A 19,928-nucleotide genomic window follows, 5' to 3' on the forward strand; every position below is an offset into this window, starting at 1 on the left:
GGGTAGGCCGCAGCATGGGCTGTTAGATCCAAACCGGTGATCCTCCGAAGGCGTCCAGCTGTGACAACCATGCAGTATACAGGGAAAAAACAATTCATTGCATGTAAACAACATGGCTCACGAGGAGGTATCAAAATCCAATATATAACAGAAATCACATATGTACACAAGATATAAAAACACCTATAGAAAATATACAGGGAGGGTGTAGCTGCTTGTAACAAACGGGCAAAATGGGAACCCTCAAGCCTGGATACGGCCTCCATCACTGGTCAATGCAATGCGCCCTGAAGGGACCCGGAAATAATGTTTAGGAAGAAGAGGAGAAAGTCATCACCACATCACCCCGGACCTGCAGAAAACATCTCTGCAGGATTATTACTCCTTATCCCAAAAATTATTTTAAAAAAAAAATCTAAAAAAACCCAAAAACATTGTTTTACATAAAATTTAAATTGAAAGGGTTTGTCCGGGAATGCTCTATTGATGGCCTATTCTTAGTATAGGTCATGAATATCAGATCGGTGGGGGTCCGACTCCCGACACCCCCACCGATCAACTGACTGAAGGGGCCGCGGCGTTCATCACCGTGGCCTATTCAGTGTTTACCAGACACAGCGCCGTACGTTTCCATAGCGGCTCTGGATGATGTCAAATCAGCGAGGGTCCGACTCCAGGCATCCCGACCGATCAGCTGATTGAAGATGCTGCGTGCCCTTGATTGTTTACCAAGCACAGCGCCGTACATTTGGCTGTGGCTGTGCCTGGTATTGCAGATCAGTCCCATTCACCTGAACAAGGGTATGTCCACATCACAGGCTGCAGCGGTCACATGGGATGAAATGTTATCAGAGGGACACATCGCCATGACTACGGGTAAGTATAGGCTTTTCTTTCTAGCCGGCCAGCCGAAAAATGCACCACAATTTGGTGTGGTTTTTCGGGGTGGAATTCCCTGTGGGAACCAGGGCAAATACTCTGTTTACTTTTATGCGTATCCGCCCTGTGTGAACATAGCCTAAGACTGAACAGTAGTGAGCTGAAACTCAGTTTTTGCCGCAAATTCACTTGTGGATTTGCTCTATTGAAGTTCAAGGGCACTAATCTAACTTTTCAGCATGGATCCACCAAAATAATGAACATGCTGCGGATTATAAACGCGGCGGGACGGTCACTATTCTACGCAGATTTGTCGGGAGCATGTGAATGGGACATAAAATACCACATTTACAGACACTGGCGGTGGAATTGCTATGAATTCTTTCGGGATTTAGTCACCGAATCTCTGCCTAACTCCGGACAGAATCCACAGGTGAACATGGCCGAAGATGTGATGACATTTATAATATTTTATTTCTTTACGCCACATGTTATGTTATTTATTTACTTTAGACAGGAAGTGAAGCTGTTGCCTATAGCAACTGATCAGGAAGTTCACAGGAGCTGAGCTGTGATTGGTTACCACAGGCGACGCCTATTTGTACCAGGCGCTGTGTTTCTACGTATTAGCACTAGAGGGCGCTCCAGACACTTATCTTTCGTATACCCGGCAAATGTTTACAGTACAGTCACGTGACTGATCACATGGCCGTGACGTCATGGAGGCAGAGTGCGGGAGATCTAGTGACCGCGCTGACAGGACATGAGGGGGAGGCTGCGCTCCGTGCTCCGGGACTTAGTACGGGAACATGCTCCTCGTCACTACAGCAGCTCCGCCGCCGAGGCCCCGGTTGTCCGCCCTCCCCGGGAAAGGATCCTCACCCTGCAGTCCATGAACCCGCAGGTCCGGGCAGTGGAGTATGCGGTTCGGGGACCCATCGTGATGAAAGCCGGGGAGATAGAGAGGGAGCTGCAGCAGGTGAGACAGTGCGGGGACTACAGGTATCAGCATTGCCGGGTTGCTATGTACAAGTCCCCTAAAAGTTGGGTATAACCACTACAACTCCCAGCATGGCTTGTGTAGTAAGGTGCTGAACTACAACTCCCAGCATGGCTCTTTCTCTGGGCAAAAATTGTCAGGACTGGTCGCACCTTCCGCGATATAACATCTGGATCTCCCAGCATCCAGGTGTACATGCAGATGTAGCAGAGCTGAGCGCGTCACTGTGCTGTGTGTAGACCTCGGCTCTGCTACATGTCAGGAGCGGTTACATCAGCCGGGTGTGCAGTGCCGCGTTCTCCACTACATTCTGCTTACCCGGCATTCCTCATGTACTGGGGTCACACAGGGCGCTTATGTGGTATCAAATAACGCCACAGTCCTGTGTTCTGCTGCTGGCACCTACAGGGTTAATCCTATATTCTGCTGCTGGCACCTACAGGGTTAAACATGGATCAGTCCTCAAAGTAATGTTATAATAACGCAATAAACGTCTCCTTGCAGTCACCAATGCCAGCTGCCTCCTGCCACCCTCCTGTCACTGCCACCCTGCTGTCCCCAATGCCAGCCGCCTCCTGCCACCCTGCTGTCACTCTACTGTCACTAATGCCTGTCAGGCCACCCTGCTGTCCCCAATGCCACCCTGCTGTCCCCAATGTCAGCCGCCTCCTGCCACCCTGCTGTCCCCAATGTCAGCCGCCTCCTGCCACCCTGCTGTCCCCAATGTCAGCCGCCTCCTGCCACCCTGCTGTCCCCAATTCCTCCTGCCACCCTGCTGTGCCCAATGCCAGCCGCCTCCTGCCACCCTGCTGTCCCCAATGTCAGCTGCCACCCTGCTGTCCCCAATGTCAGCTGCCACCCTGCTGTCCCCAATGTCAGCTGCCACCCTGCTGTCCCCAATGTCAGCTGCCACCCTGCTGTCCCCAATGTCAGCTGCCACCCTGCTGTCCCCAATGTCAGCCGCCTCCTGCCACCCTGCTGTCCCTAATGCCAGGCCCCTTCTGCCACCCTGCTGTCCCCAATGCCAGCCACATCCTGCCACCCTGCTGTCCCCAATGCCAGCCGCCTGCTGTCCCCAATGCCAGCCGCCTCCTGCCACCCTGCTGTCCCCAATGCCAGCCGCCTCCTGCCACCCTACTGTCCCCAATGCCAGCCGCCTCCTGCCAGCCTGCTGTCACGAATGCCTGCCACCCTGTCACTGCCATCCTACTGTCAATAATGTCAGCCTCCTGCTGTCCCCAGTGCTCGTCCTGCGCTAGTACAAGCCTTAATCTGTCATTTTAAGAAATTCCCTAATAATAAAGTTTTTGCTTTTGCAGCACTTCCTCCTATAAGGAAATAAAAATCCAATTCCCCCAGATATTCCCTGTAGACGCCACCAGCTATAGACCCATTTACAGCGGCCTGTATACTGTGAATGGGCCCCTCCCCCGAGTATTGGACCGCTCCCTGCTGTCTATAGTCCCTGATAGGATATACGGGCCGGGGTTGTACTCGCTACTAACCCTTTTAATCATTGTTTTGTGAAAAGTTCTTTGTGTTTAGTTCTCGCCTTTTCTAAAAATGAGTGCTTGCTGTCAGTGAATGGGAACATTCTTGTTTGCAAAAAAGACCTATTCTTACAGCTGAGGGTTTGTTACAATTCTATTCAGATTAGACAATCTTCTGTGAGCTGAAGTCATCAGCAGTACAGATCCCTCTCGTCCTGATATTTTGCTACAATGTATCAGTGTAGGTATAATGTATCAGTCTGGAGTACTAGCGGTTCGTCTCACAGAGGGTTGTCTAAGCCGCAAATAATTGTAACAAACCTTCTACCGTAAGAAGTATTAGGTCAGTATGTAAACAAGGACCTCTGGGACCGGCACCTCTCTCTAGAACGGGGCCCCCTAAACCCAGTTCTACCTTTCACGCGGTTTTCTGGTTAAATGGTCGGAAATTACAAGAGGCAGCAGGAAATGAGAAAGGTAGAATAGTGTTTAGGGGGTCCCGTTCTAGAGATAGGTGCAGGTCCCAGAGGTGGGACTCGCATCTATCTGACATTTATGGTACATCCTGTTGATCTGCCACAAATGTCCCTGATGGGCAAAGCCCTTTAAATACCTTCAGATTTAACTGGAAAAATATGGACTCGTCATGGGTTCTGTCGGGCGCCCTTGGTGTCCATCGTAAGACTGGTCCGTCGTTGTGTCAGGTTTTCCGTTATAAACTGAAGCGGCAATTCAGATGTGAATAGAGCCCAAGCTGATACGACCCCCAGCGATCAGATGTGCATGTTCTTGACAGTAAATGTTGTTTCCCTGCAGCGCCACCACAGGGGAAATGAAGCATTACACAGTGTCCAATCATATCAATGTGATATCTGTGTAATGCAGGACAGGTCCTCCAGCGAGAGACGCTCTACGTGGCCGCTTTTCACCCCGGCTTATAGATAAGGGTCCTGAATGGAGGACCCCCACCCTCCTCTACTAACTCGGAATTACCTTACAATGTGGATATGAAATCTCAGAACTGCAGTGAAGACTGACACTTAGGTCGGTGTCACACGTATTGTTGGCTCATGAAACTGGCAGAGCAGCAAGAGGGGATGTCACCCTGCACAACAATGTAGACGTATTGGCCATTCAGAGTCTGTGGAAAGCTGGGTTGCGCTGTCACGGTGGCCGTCAGCCTCTTTTACCCTCATTGGCGTCCATGATAACTCGGAAGCAGATGAAGGAAATAATAGACATAGGACGACTCGGGGACGAGTTTCGATTTTAAGGCTACACGGCGACTTTGGTCACACGGCACGGAGATCACAAGGTTGCCATGTGACATAGATGCTTGTGAATGTGATCTCGTTACTGCGCGCAACGTGATGCAACCGCGACACGACAATCACGAAAAAGGTAAACATAATTTCCAACATGTCTGCAATCGATTTTTTTTTTTTTTTTAAATGTAATATTTTGGGGTCTTTTGAATGTTACTGAATCGCCTGTGACTTCGTATTTATAAAATGATTTGACATGGAACAAGATCTGAGAAAAATCAAGTATTTCTGTCGTCTCTGCCGCTCCACAATAGACTCTTTGTAGGAAATTCAGTTACCATGACAACGCCCGCAGCACCGCAGATATCGGATACACAAGCAAATTGCGTTGTGGAGAGGGGGGGGCAGCATCATTATAGAACATGTGACCCCCCCCCCCCCATAGCCCTTTAGTCTACATTTTAAAGAACTACTGGGCCCATATGGGTTGTCACCCAACTTTCCACAGACTCTGAACGGCAGAGAAAAATGCATTGTTCTGCAGAGTCCTCATACGATGTTCTGACTGCACTTCCTGTGGAAGTGTCACTGTAGATCTGTGGTTCTGGCATTCTATTCGTGAACCAGGAAGCTCAGGATGAACCATGGTAGGGGGGGGGGGGTCCTCGATTTTTGAGGGTGCTGCAGTACACGGGACGAGACTGAAATGAGTAATTGGTGAGATGGATGAGAGATCAGCGGCAGTAACCCTGTAGATCCTGGACCAGGTCATATAATAGTGAAGTGCTCCCTCTATCGTCTATAGGGAATCAAGAAGCCGTTCAGTGAGGTCATCAAGGCGAACATCGGAGACGCCCACGCCATGGGACAGCAGCCAATCACGTTTCTTCGGCAGGTAAGCAGCCAATCGTTTACACTTTTGCCCCTCGGGGGTGTGTTTTTATTGACCCCCGGCTGTTCTTACTGCAGGTCGTAGCTCTTTGCACGTACGCTGAGCTCTTGGATAGCTCACATTTTCCGTGTGACGCTAAGGCCCGGGCCAGGCGTATTCTGCAGTCGTGTGGAGGACAAAGTCTCGGTGAGTGACATTCATTCTGAAAAATTATTACATTCCCAGTTACAGAATCTCTCTGATTTTTGGGGTTCTCCCTCAGATCACTGGGGTCTTTATCTAAGCGCTCCACTAATCACACTGCTCCGGTATCATTATGTCCGCTTGGGGAGTGCCGGCCCCATTCCTTCTAGGTTTCTATATGTCCCATAGTGTCGTAGTGCGCACGCTCGACTGCCACTGCATTCAACTCCTCCTCACTGCGAACGTACTGGTAATGATGATTTGGGGAGTACCCCGTACTAGTGATCACTGTCCAATACTTATATAGGAGACCCCATACTAGTGATCAGGATACATTACTTATATCGGGGGCTCCTGTACTAGTGATCAGGATACATTACTTATATAGGGGGCTCCTGTACTAGTGATCAGGATACATTACTTATATAGGGGCCCCAGTTCTAGTGATCAGGATACATTACTTATATAGGGGGCTCCTGTACTAGTGATCAGGATACATTACTTATATAGGGGGCCCCTGCACTAGTGATCAGGATACATTACTTATATAGGGGGCCCCAGTACTAGTGATCAGGATACATTACTTATATAGGGGGCCCCTGCACTAGTGATCAGGATACATTACTTATATAGGGGGCCCCAGTACTAGTGATCAGGATACATTACTTATATAGGGGGCCCCAGTACTAGTGATCAGGATACATTACTTATGTAGGGGGCCCCAGTACTAGTGATCAGGATACATTACTTATATAGGGGGCCCCAGTACTAGTGATCAGGATACATTACTTATGTAGGGGGCCCCAGTACTAGTGATCAGGATACATTACTTATGTAGGGGGCCCCTGTACTAGTGATCAGGATACATTACTTATATAGGGGGCCCCTGTACTAGTGATCAGGATACATTACTTATATAGGGGGCTCCTGTACTAGTGATCAGGATACATTACTTATATAGGGGCCCCAGTTCTAGTGATCAGGATACATTACTTATATAGGGGGCCCCAGTTCTAGTGATCAGGATACATTACTTATATAGGGGGCCCCTGTACTAGTGATCAGGATACATTACTTATATAGGGCGCTCCTGTACTAGTGATCAGGATACATTACTTATATAGGGCGCTCCTGTACTAGTGATCAGGATACATTACTTATATAGGGGGCCCCTGTACTAGTGATCAGGATACATTACTTATATAGGGGGCCCCTGTACTAGTGATCAGGATACATTACTTATATAGGGGGCCCCTGTACTAGTGATCAGGATACATTACTTATATAGGGGGCCCCAGTACTAGTGATCAGGATACATTACTTATATAGGGGGCCCCAGTACTAGTGATCAGGATACATTACTTATATAGGGGGCCCCAGTACTAGTGATCAGGATACATTACTTATATAGGGGGCCCCAGTACTAGTGATCAGGATACATTACTTATATAGGGGGCCCCTGTACTAGTGATCAGGATACATTCCTTATATAGGGGGCCCCTGTACTAGTGATCAGGATACATTACTTATATAGGCGTCTCCTGTACTAGTGATCAGGATACATTACTTATATAGGGGGCCCCCGTACTAGTGATCACTGTCCAATACTTATATAGGAGACCCCATACTAGTGATCAGGATACATTACTTATATAGGGGGCCCCTGTACTAGTGATCAGGATACATTACTTATATAGGGGGCTCCTGTACTAGTGATCAGGATACATTACTTATATAGGGGCCCCAGTTCTAGTGATCAGGATACATTACTTATATAGGGGACCCCAGTTCTAGTGATCAGGATACATTACTTATATAGGGGGCCCCTGTACTAGTGATCAGGATACATTACTTATATAGGGGGCCCCTGTACTAGTGATCAGGATACATTACTTATATAGGGGGCCCCTGTACTAGTGATCAGGATACATTACTTATATAGGGGGCCCCTGTACTAGTGATCAGGATACATTACTTATATAGGGGGCCCCTGTACTAGTGATCAGGATACATTACTTATATAGGGGGCCCCTGTACTAGTGATCAGGATACATTACTTATATAGGGGACCCTATACTAGTGATCAGGATACATTACTTATATAGGGGGCCCCTGTACTAGTGATCAGGATACATTACTTATATAGGGGGCCCCTGCACTAGTGATCAGGATACATTACTTATATAGGGGACCCTATACTAGTGATCAGGATACATTACTTATATAGGGGGCCCCTGTACTAGTGATCAGGATACATTACTTATATAGGGGGCCCCTGTACTAGTGATCAGGATACATTACTTATATAGGGGGCCCCTGCACTAGTGATCAGGATACATTACTTATATAGGGGACCCTATACTAGTGATCAGGATACATTACTTATATAGGGGGCCCCTGTACTAGTGATCAGGATACATTGCTTATATAGGGGGCCCCTGCACTAGTGATCAGGATACATTACTTATATAGGGGACCCTATACTAGTGATCAGGATACATTACTTATATAGGGGGCCCCTGTACTAGTGATCAGGATACATTACTTATATAGGGGACCCCAGTTCTAGTGATCAGGATACATTACTTATATAGGGGACCCTATACTAGTGATCAGGATACATTACTTATATAGGGGGCCCCTGTACTAGTGATCAGGATACATTACTTATATAGGGGGCCCCTGTACTAGTGATCAGGATACATTACTTATATAGGGCGCTCCTGTACTAGTGATCAGGATACATTACTTATATAGGGGGCCCCTGTACTAGTGATCAGGATACATTACTTATATAGGGGGCCCCTGTACTAGTGATCAGGATACATTACTTATATAGGGGGCCCCTGTACTAGTGATCAGGATACATTACTTTTATAGGGGGCCCCTGTACTAGTGATCAGGATACATTACTTATATAGGGGGCCCCTGTACTAGTGATCAGGATACATTACTTATATAGGGGGCCCCAGTACTAGTGATCAGGATACATTACTTATATAGGGGGCCCCAGTACTAGTGATCAGGATACATTACTTATATAGGGGGCCCCAGTACTAGTGATCAGGATACATTACTTATATAGGCGGCTCCTGTACTAGTGTTCAGGATACATTACTTATATAGGGGGCCCCCGTACTAGTGATCACTGTCCAATACTTATATAGGAGACCCCATACTAGTGATCAGGATACATTACTTATATAGGGGACCCTATACTAGTGATCAGGATACATTACTTATATAGGGGGCTCCTGTACTAGTGATCAGGATACATTACTTATATAGGGGCCCCAGTTCTAGTGATCAGGATACATTACTTATATAGGGGGCCCCAGTTCTAGTGATCAGGATACATTACTTATATAGGGGGCCCCTGTACTAGTGATCAGGATACATTACTTATATAGGGGGCCCCTGTACTAGTGATCAGGATACATTACTTATATAGGGGGCCCCTGTACTAGTGATCAGGATACATTACTTATATAGGGGACCCTATACTAGTGATCAGGATACATTACTTATATAGGGGGCCCCTGTACTAGTGATCAGGATACATTACTTATATAGGGGGCCCCTGCACTAGTGATCAGGATACATTACTTATATAGGGGACCCTATACTAGTGATCAGGATACATTACTTATATAGGGGGCCCCTGTACTAGTGATCAGGATACATTACTTATATAGGGGGCCCCTGTACTAGTGATCAGGATACATTACTTATATAGGGGGCCCCTGCACTAGTGATCAGGATACATTACTTATATAGGGGACCCTATACTAGTGATCAGGATACATTACTTATATAGGGGGCCCCTGTACTAGTGATCAGGATACATTACTTATATAGGGGACCCTATACTAGTGATCAGGATACATTAAGTATATAGGGGGCCCCTGTACTAGTGATCAGGATACATTACTTATATAGGGGGCCCCTGTACTAGTGATCAGGATACATTACTTATATAGGGGGCCCCTGTACTAGTGATCAGGATACATTACTTATATAGGGCCCCCCAGTCCTAGTGATCAGGATACATTACTTATATAGGGGGCCCCTGTACTAGTGATCAGGATACATTACTTATATAGGGGGCCCCTGTACTAGTGATCAGGATACATTACTTATATAGGGGGCCCCTGTACTAGTGATCAGGATACATTACTTATATAGGGGGCCCCTGTACTAGTGATCAGGATACATTACTTATATAGGGGGCCCCTGTACTAGTGATCAGGATACATTAATTATATAGGGCCCCCCAGTCCTAGTGATCAGGATACATTACTTATATAGGGGGCCCCAGTCCTAGTGATCAGGATACATTACTTATATAGGGGGCCCCCGTACTAGTGATCAGGATACATTACTTATATAGGGGGCCCCTGTACTAGTGATCAGGATACATTACTTATATAGGGGGCCCCCGTACTAGTGATCAGGATACATTACTTATATAGGGGGCCCCTGTACTAGTGATCAGGATACATTACTTATATAGGGGGCCCCCGTACTAGTGATCAGGATACATTACTTATATAGTGCCACATTTTATTTATGAAATTGCAAAAATATCCAGCTGACCCGGGTGATCTAAGTCTTAATTTTCTTTTAATTTCCAGGATCCTACAGTGCCAGCCAGGGTGTCGCCTGTATCCGGGAAGATGTTGCTCGGTATATCGAGCGGCGGGATGAAGGTGTTCCTGCGGACCCCGAGAATATTTATCTCACCACTGGAGCTAGTGATGGCATCGCTGTAAGTACTGCTCATCTACCTGGTTATATATCATCTTCATAGATAGATAGATAGATAGATACATGGATGGATTGCTGTGGCCTGCAGCATGTCAGGAGATTATAACCTGAAGTCTTGTATATATTATAGTCCCGTGTACAGTCTGTGTTCTTTGTGTATTTCAGAGCATCCTAAAGATCCTCGTATCGGGGGAGGGTAAGTCCCGGACAGGGATTATGATCCCCATCCCTCAGTATCCTTTATACTCCGCAGCCATATCCGAGTTGAGCGCGGTGCAGGTGAATTACTACTTGGATGAGGAGCACTGCTGGGCGCTGGATGTCAACGAGCTGAGGAGAGCGTTATACCAGGCCAAGGAATACGCCAATCCCAAGGTGCTCTGTATTATTAACCCAGGAAACCCCACAGGTGAGTGAGCTGGAGGCTCACAGGTTTACGTATGTATGTATATATAATGTCATGACTGCCGTTGTATCTTCCTCGTCCAGGACAGGTGCAGAGCAGGCGTTGTATAGAAGAAGTCATTCATTTTGCCTGGGAGGAGGGGCTGTTTCTTCTGGCGGACGAGGTGAGGACACGGTTTAGGTTATGGCTGTGACACATTGTAGCAGCCCCACTGACTAAGGGCTCTTGCACACGACCGTTGTGTGCCGCCCGAGTCCTGTCCGTGATCCCTGGAAAGTTATTACACGTTCTACCTTTACACGGATCGGAGAGACGGGTCTGTTTTCACGGACCCGATTTACCCACTGGAGTGAAGGGGTCCGTGAAAACTATCGGGTGCCACTCGGATGCCGTGAAAACTGCCCGAGTGGCACTCTGTCATGTGGAACTGGGCTTAAGCAGTGGCATAGTATCCATTAACTCTTTCGCTGCCGCCACAGTTTGCAAACGTTTTCCACACACAAGTAAAAACTAGAAATGTTAGAAAAATCATATTATACTCGCATTTGGACATATTTTATGACGTAGATACGTGACCCGTTGTGAAAATGCCCCCCTAAACTTTAAACACATGTGCGCCGTCATACAATTTTACTTCAAAGCGTTACATCTTGTAAAAAAAAAATACAGAAAAATTCATGTTTGTAGCTAAAAAATAGAAGCTGTGCGGAGTCCATACACGCCAAAGCGGTGATTACATGTGCAACGTCCGATCTTCTCACCCCTGTAGTGACACCCCCTCAATATGACAGTCAGGAAGCACATATCCTCTCTGATTGCTAAGAGGGGTGAAGCCCTGAAGAAAAGAGTGGACATATTAGACGTACATCCTTGGCAATGAAAGGGTTTAAGGAACACTCCGGACAAAACGGATACACTGGCCTATGACTGGTGCAGGTGCTGGGGGCGGGGCATGACTCAGATTCTCTCTCTGGGGGTGTTTGAGTCCTTGTGTCATGCTCCACCCCCAGACCCTGCACTAGGTATAACACAGTGTATCCGTTTGCTCGTTGTGCTTCTTTCCACTAAAGGCCCCATGCACATGTCCATAGATTTCATCCATCCGTAAATAATCGCATATATGGAACAGTGCCCGTAATGCATCCGTATTATCGGATCTGCAAAAAAAACAGGGAGGAATCTTGGGTAATCCCCTGGCATTGCATAGTAATGCTTCCGTAAGTACAGACGGCTACGGATGCACATCCATGTCCGTAATTACGGCAGCGCCCATAGACTTCTATGGGGAGTCTGTGCCGTAAGGCACCATGCACACGACCGTAATAAAAACTCTGTCATTTCAGACCACAAGACGGTCCGCAATTACAGACCCGCCCGGTTCTATTGGCAGCAGACGCCTTTCTGTAGCGCTTCGGATTGGTGTTCGTGCCGTAGAACTGTGCCGGGAATTATGGAGCATGTTCTTCACTTCTGATTTTACGGGCCGTGCTCCCATACTTCGTATGAGAGCATGGCGCGAAAATGCGGGCGCCGGCCGTGCCCGCAATTTTGAGCTGTGATTAGGGGCACGGCCGTGTGCATGAGGCCTAAATACGGACAAAAAAATGACATGTTCTATCATTTCTACGGCACAGACACCCATCCGTAAAAAAACGGAAAGGTATCTGTAGCCCATAAAAATGAATGGCTCTGGTGACTGGCGGCGACTACTTGTCCGTCTTGCCCGGCGGTGACTACTTGTCCGTCTTGCCCGGCGGCGACTACTTGTCCGTCTTGCCCGGCGGCGACTACTTGTCCGTCTTGCCCGGCGGCGACTGCTTGTCCGTCTTGCCCGGCGGCGACTGCTTGTCCGTCTTGCCCGGCGGCGACTGCTTGTCCGTCTTGCCCGGCGGCGACTGCTTGTCCGTCTTGCCCGGCGGCGACTGCTTGTCCGTCTTGCCCGGCGGCGACTGCTTGTCCGTCTTGCCCGGCGGCGACTACTTGTCCGTCTTCAGTCCTTCTCATCTTGTCTGTTTCTAGGTCTATCAGGACAATGTCTATTCCAAGGACTGTCAATTCCATTCCTTCAAAAAAGTCCTGTGTGAGATGGGCCCAGAATACAGCAACAACGTGGAGCTCGCCTCCTTCCACTCCACCTCTAAGGGTTACATGGGAGAGTAAGTGCCGGACAAACCGAGGGGATAATCCAGCTGTGCCGAGTCCCCCTTTGCTGGGCTGTCTGCTCTGGTTAATCGAGGGGCTCCAGAAATTGGGACCCTCTTCTATGTCATCCGTATTCATTAATAGGACGTAAAGCACCCCCAGTCCCCACAAAAAAATAAACTAACGATCGTAGAATCATTTCTAACTTTTCTGATCTCCATCCCTGTTGGTTCTTCTCTCTCCGATGCCGCGTTCTCGGTCCCCGCTGTCCATCCAAGATGGCTGCCGCTGTCTCAGACATGCACATGGAGCTGCAGGTCTGACACACACCTCCTTCACTGCCCTCTGAAGTTTTAGAAACGATGACGTCATCCGTGCTGGTCCACCAGAGGGCAGTGGAGGGGGTGTGTGTCAGATTTGCGGACTACGCTCCCTATGCAAGTCTGAGACAGCGGCGGCCATCTTGTATGGAAGACATCGGAAACCGAGAACGCAGCAACAGGGATGAGTTCAAAATCATTCTACGATCGTTAATTTATTTTTGTGTGGGGACCGGAGGGTCACTTTAATGAAAGGAGTTTTCCACTAAACCAGTGGTTTCCATCCTACGCTTCTCCAGCTGTTGCAGAACTACAACTCTAATCATGCTCTGACATGCTGGGTTGTCTAGTTTTCATCTAGGACAGTGGCTTCCAACCTACGTTGTAGTTCTTCAAGGGCTGGAGGAGCCGCAGGTTGGAGACCACTGCCGTAGACCGTGTTATCAGCCCTCCGATACGGCTTAAATTGCCGCCATGTTAACCCTTACCGTTATATGTTACAGGGGATACTTGTGTGTTTCAGGTGTGGATACCGCGGGGGGTACATGGAGGTGTTGAACCTGCATCCTGACATTAAAACGCAGCTGGTGAAGATGCTCTCTGTGCGGTTGTGCCCTCCGGTGTCCGGACAGGCCGCCATGGATGTCGTTGTGAACCCTCCGCAGCCGGACGAGGAGTCTCACCAGCAGTTCATCCAGGTACGTCCGGCGTGGCCCCCGGCGTGTTTACGTGACCCTCGTGTGACCAGTAAAGACCTCTGACTGTAATGTCCTTGCAGGAGAAGGAAGCCGTGCTCTCCACCCTGGCTCACAAGGCCGAGCTGACGGAGGAATTGTTTAACCAGGTTCCTGGCATTCAGTGTAATCCTCTGCAGGGCGCCATGTACGCCTTTCCCCGGATCTTTATCCCTCCCCGTGCTATAGAAAAGGCAGAGGTCAGTGTCAAATCATTTACCACCATGTTCTACACTTTGTATTCAGATCCAAGTAGATGATTGGCTGCAGCGACCAAAGCGCCACCTGGTGGTTATAGCGAGGAAATACTATTCCATTTTTGGTGCTGCTGGTGCCATTGTGAGTCCCAGACATTCAGACACTTCTGCAGCAACAGCCCGGGAAAGTCACAATGTAATATTAATAACCGGAAAGTCTCTCGTATATATACAGTCTAGAATATATATATAGTATGGAGATGGCATGTGAGCTATACTCTCCCAGAATGGTCCCTTCACTCCTTGGTGCAGCTGGGACCGGTATCAGGACATTGTCTGCAGTGCCGCCCGGGAGTGAACAGGACTGCAGGAACCGGCAGGGGAGTATCTACCGGTCTGAGGTCCCTATATAGGGACTGGTCTGGGGGTCTATATTTGTTTAGGGGGCTGTCTGGGATCTGTATTTATGAGATGTGGGGTGTGTATTTCTTTAGAAATCTGGTCTGGGGTTTGTATTTGTTTAGAGTCTAGTTTAGGTTTTGTGTTTTTTATTTTTTTTATTTTGGAATTTAACCCCTTAATGAGCAGCTAAATTTTTCCGTCTTTACCTCTCTGTCTTTCAGCAGCCATAACTTTTTTTTTTTTTTTATTGACGTGGCCGTATGAGGCCTCGTTTTATCCGGGAGGAATTGTATTATTTATTTTCGCAGTTTGGGGGTAGAAAATAATATTTTTACGGCGTGAATATAGGAAAAATCAATTCTCTGCATCGTTTTTCTTGTTTATTTTTTATCCCATTCACGTTTCACACTAAATAACCTGTTACATGAATTATTTTGGTTATTACTGTCGTGTAGATGCCTAATATGTGGAGGTTTTTTGTTTAATGTAGGGGCAATAACCTATATATAATGAAAAATAATGACTTTTTTTTTGTTACTTTTTTTTTTCTAATCCCACTAAGGGATAACTTTTATTTACAACTCTATTTTTGACTTCTAATGTATTAGCATATTCCTGTATACTGATACATTACACAATGTCACTATGACAGTATACATATAGGCCTGGGGTCCTTTCCTTGTCCCCAGGGCTGACTACAGAGGGATTCCCGGTCTTTGATCACATCACCGGGTTTCCGGTGACGCGATCAAAGATGAGTCCCCATTGATCTTGCCGCGGTCACTGATCAAAGGCTTAAACAGCTGGGGTCCGAATGTTTCCCGACCCCCCCACCCCCAGCTGTATTTAGCAGGCTGCTGTAAGATCAGGAGCTGTAAGTTACAGGAGCGCTCATCAGCCTCTTCTACAACAACGCCAAAAGACGTCGCTGTAGATCTGGCACCTGCTGTCAAAAGACGGTGGGCGGTCGTTAAGTAGTTAATAAACGTGGGTCACATGCACTAGTTGGGAGGAGTTTCCTTTATAAATGGGCGGCACAAGAGAAGAATTTCCGCGCCGTTAACCCCGAAACTTCAGAATCTCCCCGATGTCCCTGCTCAGAAGTTGTCACGCACGATCTGATACACGTTGGGAAGAATTGGGGAATAATTCTGGGACCATTAAAGGTTTGATCTTTTGTTTGATGCAGAAATATCTCCGGCCTCCTGGGATTGGGATGTGTCATTTAAAGGGACCCTGAGGGCTGTAAATTCCTCTGGATTCTTCGATACGGGGTTAAATATGAGACTTGTTAAGCATAAGATGACTGTTTTTCTGTCCTCAGGAGTTGCAGACGGCCCCGGACATGTTTTACTGCATGCGGCTGCTGGAGGAGACCGGGATCTGCGTGGTTCCTGGGAGCGGGTTTGGACAGCGGGAGGGGACTTATCACTTTAGGTAAATTATTTCTGATACCCCGTTTACTGCCGCCCTGGGTGGGGGTTGTTTGCGGTTTATGTTCAACGCTAAGGGAAGTTGACGGGGAGCAATAGATTGTCTTCACCAGTCCTACAGTTAGGCCTTATTCACACCAGCGTATTTCACGTCTGTATTACGCGCGGTAAAACAACGGACGTCGCACGGACCGATGCAAGTCAATGGGGCCATTCAGACATTCAGTGTTTATCACGCGTCGTGTGTCCGTTGTGTGAAACTCACTGCATGTCCTATACTTGTGCGTGAAAATCACGGACAGTATATGGACGCACATCCGTGTGCTGTGCGTGATTCTCGCAACAGTTGCTAAAGAAATTATGAGAAAACGAAAACCACCTCCTTGAGTTTATTTCTACGCACACAAAACGGACACGTTCGTGTGAATAAGGCCTTATGGTTACTTTTACACCGGCCGTAAAAACGAGCGCTGATTGGCGCTCGCTTGCTATGGATGGGGACGAGCGCTCGTTACTGCAATCACTCGTCCCTATGCATTTCCATCGTGTCGGCAGCACATCGTTCTATCAGGCCTGAAATGGCTGATAACAGAGAACAATACATTACATTGTACAGTAAAGGATGTGGGATTATTGTATTCCTCAGTGACCAGCGTCCCCTTTGCTTTACAGAATGACGATTCTTCCGCCGGTGGAGAAGCTGCGGCGTTTGTTACAGAGCGTGAAGGATTTTCACGTCCGTTTCCTGGAGGAATTCTCCTGAGCTTCAGTGAAGACTAATGAATATAAACCATGACATTCCCTTCATGTACCGGGGATCTGCCACCTGACCGCAGGAAAAGGGTGAAAACTATGCAGGGATTGAGGGCAAGGTCGTGGTCACATGTTAACCCTTGATGTGTGACCCCCCCCCGACTTTGCTTCTGCGCTACTTGACTGTTAGGGCGTGTTCACACGGTGCTGAAAAAAAAACCCACACGTGAACGAGTCACATACGCTAGCGTTTCTTGGGAAGTGTTTTTTAAAATACAGGTGTTTTTGACGAGTTTTGTGTGGTTTTTTTTGGGCACGTAATTGGGACTTGAATTGACACGATGCTTTTTTTCTTATGTGACGCGTAATTTGACTACGGTTGCGTAAAAAAAAACTAACGGCGCGCGCTCTCATTGATTTTCACCAAGAAGCTTAATCAAGTGTTTTTTGACTCGTATTTCAGCCCCTAAAACACGCCAAAATACAGGCCGTGTGAACAGGGCCTTACATCCCTCCTCTTGGGACCGTCTGGGGATACAAGTGCTTGTTTTATAAACTGTTACAATGTTTTCTTGCAGTTACTTTTTATACACTTTTGATTTTTAGAATAGTTTACAAAATGTTCTTTTTATTTAAAAAAAAAATATATAAGAATGTTACGAACAGGGTGAGTCCGAAGTGAGGAGCCCCCAAATACATGAAAATTCCTTTTATCCGGCATCTATATCGACCATTATCAGATATTCTGGATCATTGGACGGCCATAGAAAGATATGAAAAGTCCCGAGTAAGAGAATTAAAGGGTAACTAAACGCTCAACAAACTTCTATCTCATAGTGACATGTCAGAAGTTTGGATCGGTGGGGGTCCGAGCGCTGAGACCCGCCCCCCCCCACAACCACCAATCGCTAAAACGAAGCGGCAGAAGCGCTCCCCCGCCTCGTTTCTGTTTGGCTTTTTCCGGGTGCCGGTGTATCGGAATATATAGACTTTCTATTGAGTCCGTACTCCGATACATTGATTTCCAGAAAAAAGCTGAACAGACACGAGCACTTCTGCCGCTTCTTTTTAGCGATTGGTGGGGGTCTCAGTTCTCGGACCCCCACCGATCAACACGTCTGACATGTCACTACAACACGTCAGAAGTTTGTTGAACGTTTAGTCACCCTTTAAGAAACATCTTATTTGTTATCATCTCTTGAGCGCCGTGATCTGCAGGGTGCCCGCTGGGACCTCCCGTTGTCATGGCAACCATACAATGCCCAGACGGCGGTATCGCGCATCGGTTCTATTCTGATGATCAGCGCGGCACCCGCCAGACGTCACTTAATGTTAGATTTGGTCTCATCATTGCCGGTATATATCAGACCTGTGGCGTACGCTGCTCTCCGCCATCTTGGACATAACTTGGGTTTTTCCTCACTTTTGACTCACCCCGGAAATAGTTGGTTCTCTAATCTGATGTTTACATTGTACGATTTATAATAACTTGGCCTTAAGCGTCTGTTACATTATCAAAGAATAAAACTGTTCACAGGGACGTGGTTTATCAGAGGAGGAGGGGCCGCGTCTTCTTTGATGATCGCTGCGGCTGCTTTTTGCTCTGCGTTTTAATACGATCGGCTCTGAGTATCTCCGGCCGTTACAGGGTTTCCGCAGCTTTGTCCCAATTGCGCCGTATTTATTGAGGGAAGATGAATATGATATGATCTGGACCCTCCATCGTTTACATGGTGTCTAATAAGAAAGCCCCCCTCCGCTCCGATTCCCCCCCCCCCCCCCCCCCTCCCCGTCACCACCGCATTTACCCGCCATAGAAGACAATGAAGTCATAAGGCCCAGTGCAAGACGCAGACCGCGGCCGTCCCGGGAAAAGGGTGAGATGGAGATTGGACCGTGCTATGGCGTGACCTTCCCGTCTAGTTGGGGATTTAGTGGCAAATCTTTGTCCCCATTCCCTTATATTAAAGTATAAATCCTCATGCACGTGACCGGGTTGGTTTTACGCTCCACAAAACCACGGATCCGTCGTACCGCAAAACACCCTTGTGTCATCAGGACTCGCGGATCCACAACAATTCACCAGTATTGGTAAATCCGGACTGTAAAATGTCTCATCTTGCGGTTTTGCGACCCCTGCACCGATCCGTGTAAATCATGGCCGTGCGCATGGGGCCATAGCAAAGAATGGGTCCGCAAAAACTCGGATAAATTGCGACTGCAAAAATATGGTCGTGTGCATGAAGCCTGACACATCTGGGCTGCAGTCACATTGAGCTGCGGACATTGTGAAGTGTCACGGCTGCCACCACTGCTCGGCACTGACACAAACCGTGTGCCCAAAGTCACGGGTAGTCCCGGCTTTATCGTTTCCCATTACAGAGTGGGGGAGGGGGAGGCAACCTTACATGGCGCTATTCTGATCACACCTTTCTTCATACGGCTGTGTTTGGTCCGTGAGATACGGACGGCGTTTCCCGGACCGAACAGAGTGCAGGGAGCCGGACTCCTAGGATGACGGTTATGTATGACGCTAGGTGTCCCTGCCTCCCTGGGGAATACTGTCCCGTACTGTAATCATGGATTCTGTATGGGACAGTTTTCCCGCAGGGACACTTGGCGTCATACGTAACTGATGCTGGGAGTCCGGCTCCCCAAACTGTTCGGTCCGGGAATTACTGCTGAGCTACAGCCCATATATCAGACTAAACACGGCTGTGTAAATGAGGCCTCATGCACACTAATGTTTTTGCATCCGCAAGTCTGCGGGTGAATTGCGGACCCATTCATTGCTACGGCGCCAGGCACACCCCCGTGGTTTTCCCGGTTCCTTCCAGGAGCGTAAATATGAGCCGCAGAAACTCAGGACATGTCTTATTACGGCCCGCAAATTCACTACGGACTTACCCATAGAAGTCAATGGGCCCGTGGAAACTGCGGATAAACCTCCGTGTGACATCCGTGATCTGTGGGTGTTGCTAAGCGACGACAGGAAGTTGCATCATTGTTTTCCTTGCACTTTTTTTTCTATGATCCGCATTTTGCGGATGACATTTCATCCGCAA

The 19,928-nt window shown here is 47.8% G+C and overlaps 1 protein-coding gene across 2 annotated transcripts; it reads left to right on the forward strand.

The window, feature by feature from the left end:
- The first annotated feature begins 1,570 nt into the window (after nucleotides 1-1,570).
- Nucleotides 1,571-18,418, forward strand: GPT2 (glutamic--pyruvic transaminase 2). 2 transcript variants are annotated; one of them, XM_075838426.1, is made up of 11 exons: nucleotides 1,571-1,858; nucleotides 5,440-5,529; nucleotides 5,604-5,712; nucleotides 10,344-10,477; nucleotides 10,642-10,885; nucleotides 10,966-11,045; nucleotides 12,902-13,038; nucleotides 13,868-14,042; nucleotides 14,123-14,278; nucleotides 16,002-16,114; nucleotides 16,783-18,418. In XM_075838426.1, the coding sequence occupies exons 1-11, from the start codon at nucleotides 1,643-1,645 to the stop codon at nucleotides 16,871-16,873; spliced, it is 1,545 nt and encodes a 514-aa protein (XP_075694541.1). In that variant the 5' UTR covers nucleotides 1,571-1,642; the 3' UTR covers nucleotides 16,874-18,418. The 2 variants fall into 2 exon arrangements, with proteins under 2 accessions (XP_075694541.1, XP_075694542.1); XM_075838427.1 differs by lacking the exon at nucleotides 1,571-1,858 and adding an exon at nucleotides 4,256-4,770.
- Nucleotides 18,419-19,928: the final 1,510 nt, after the last annotated feature.

The sequence above is a fragment of the Rhinoderma darwinii genome, chromosome 9 (assembly GCF_050947455.1).
Source record: "Rhinoderma darwinii isolate aRhiDar2 chromosome 9, aRhiDar2.hap1, whole genome shotgun sequence".
NCBI classification, from domain to species: domain Eukaryota; kingdom Metazoa; phylum Chordata; class Amphibia; order Anura; family Rhinodermatidae; genus Rhinoderma; species Rhinoderma darwinii.

Coding starts and splice junctions, on each gene's coding strand:
- GPT2 (XM_075838426.1), top strand. CDS start 1,643: ATGAGGGGGAGGCTGCGCTCCGTGCTCCGGGACTTAGTACGGGAACAT. Junction 5,713..10,343: donor GTGTGGAGGACAAAGTCTCG/GTGAGTGACATT, acceptor TTTAATTTCCAG/GATCCTACAGTGCCAGCCAG. Junction 14,043..14,122: donor CTCACCAGCAGTTCATCCAG/GTACGTCCGGCG, acceptor ATGTCCTTGCAG/GAGAAGGAAGCCGTGCTCTC.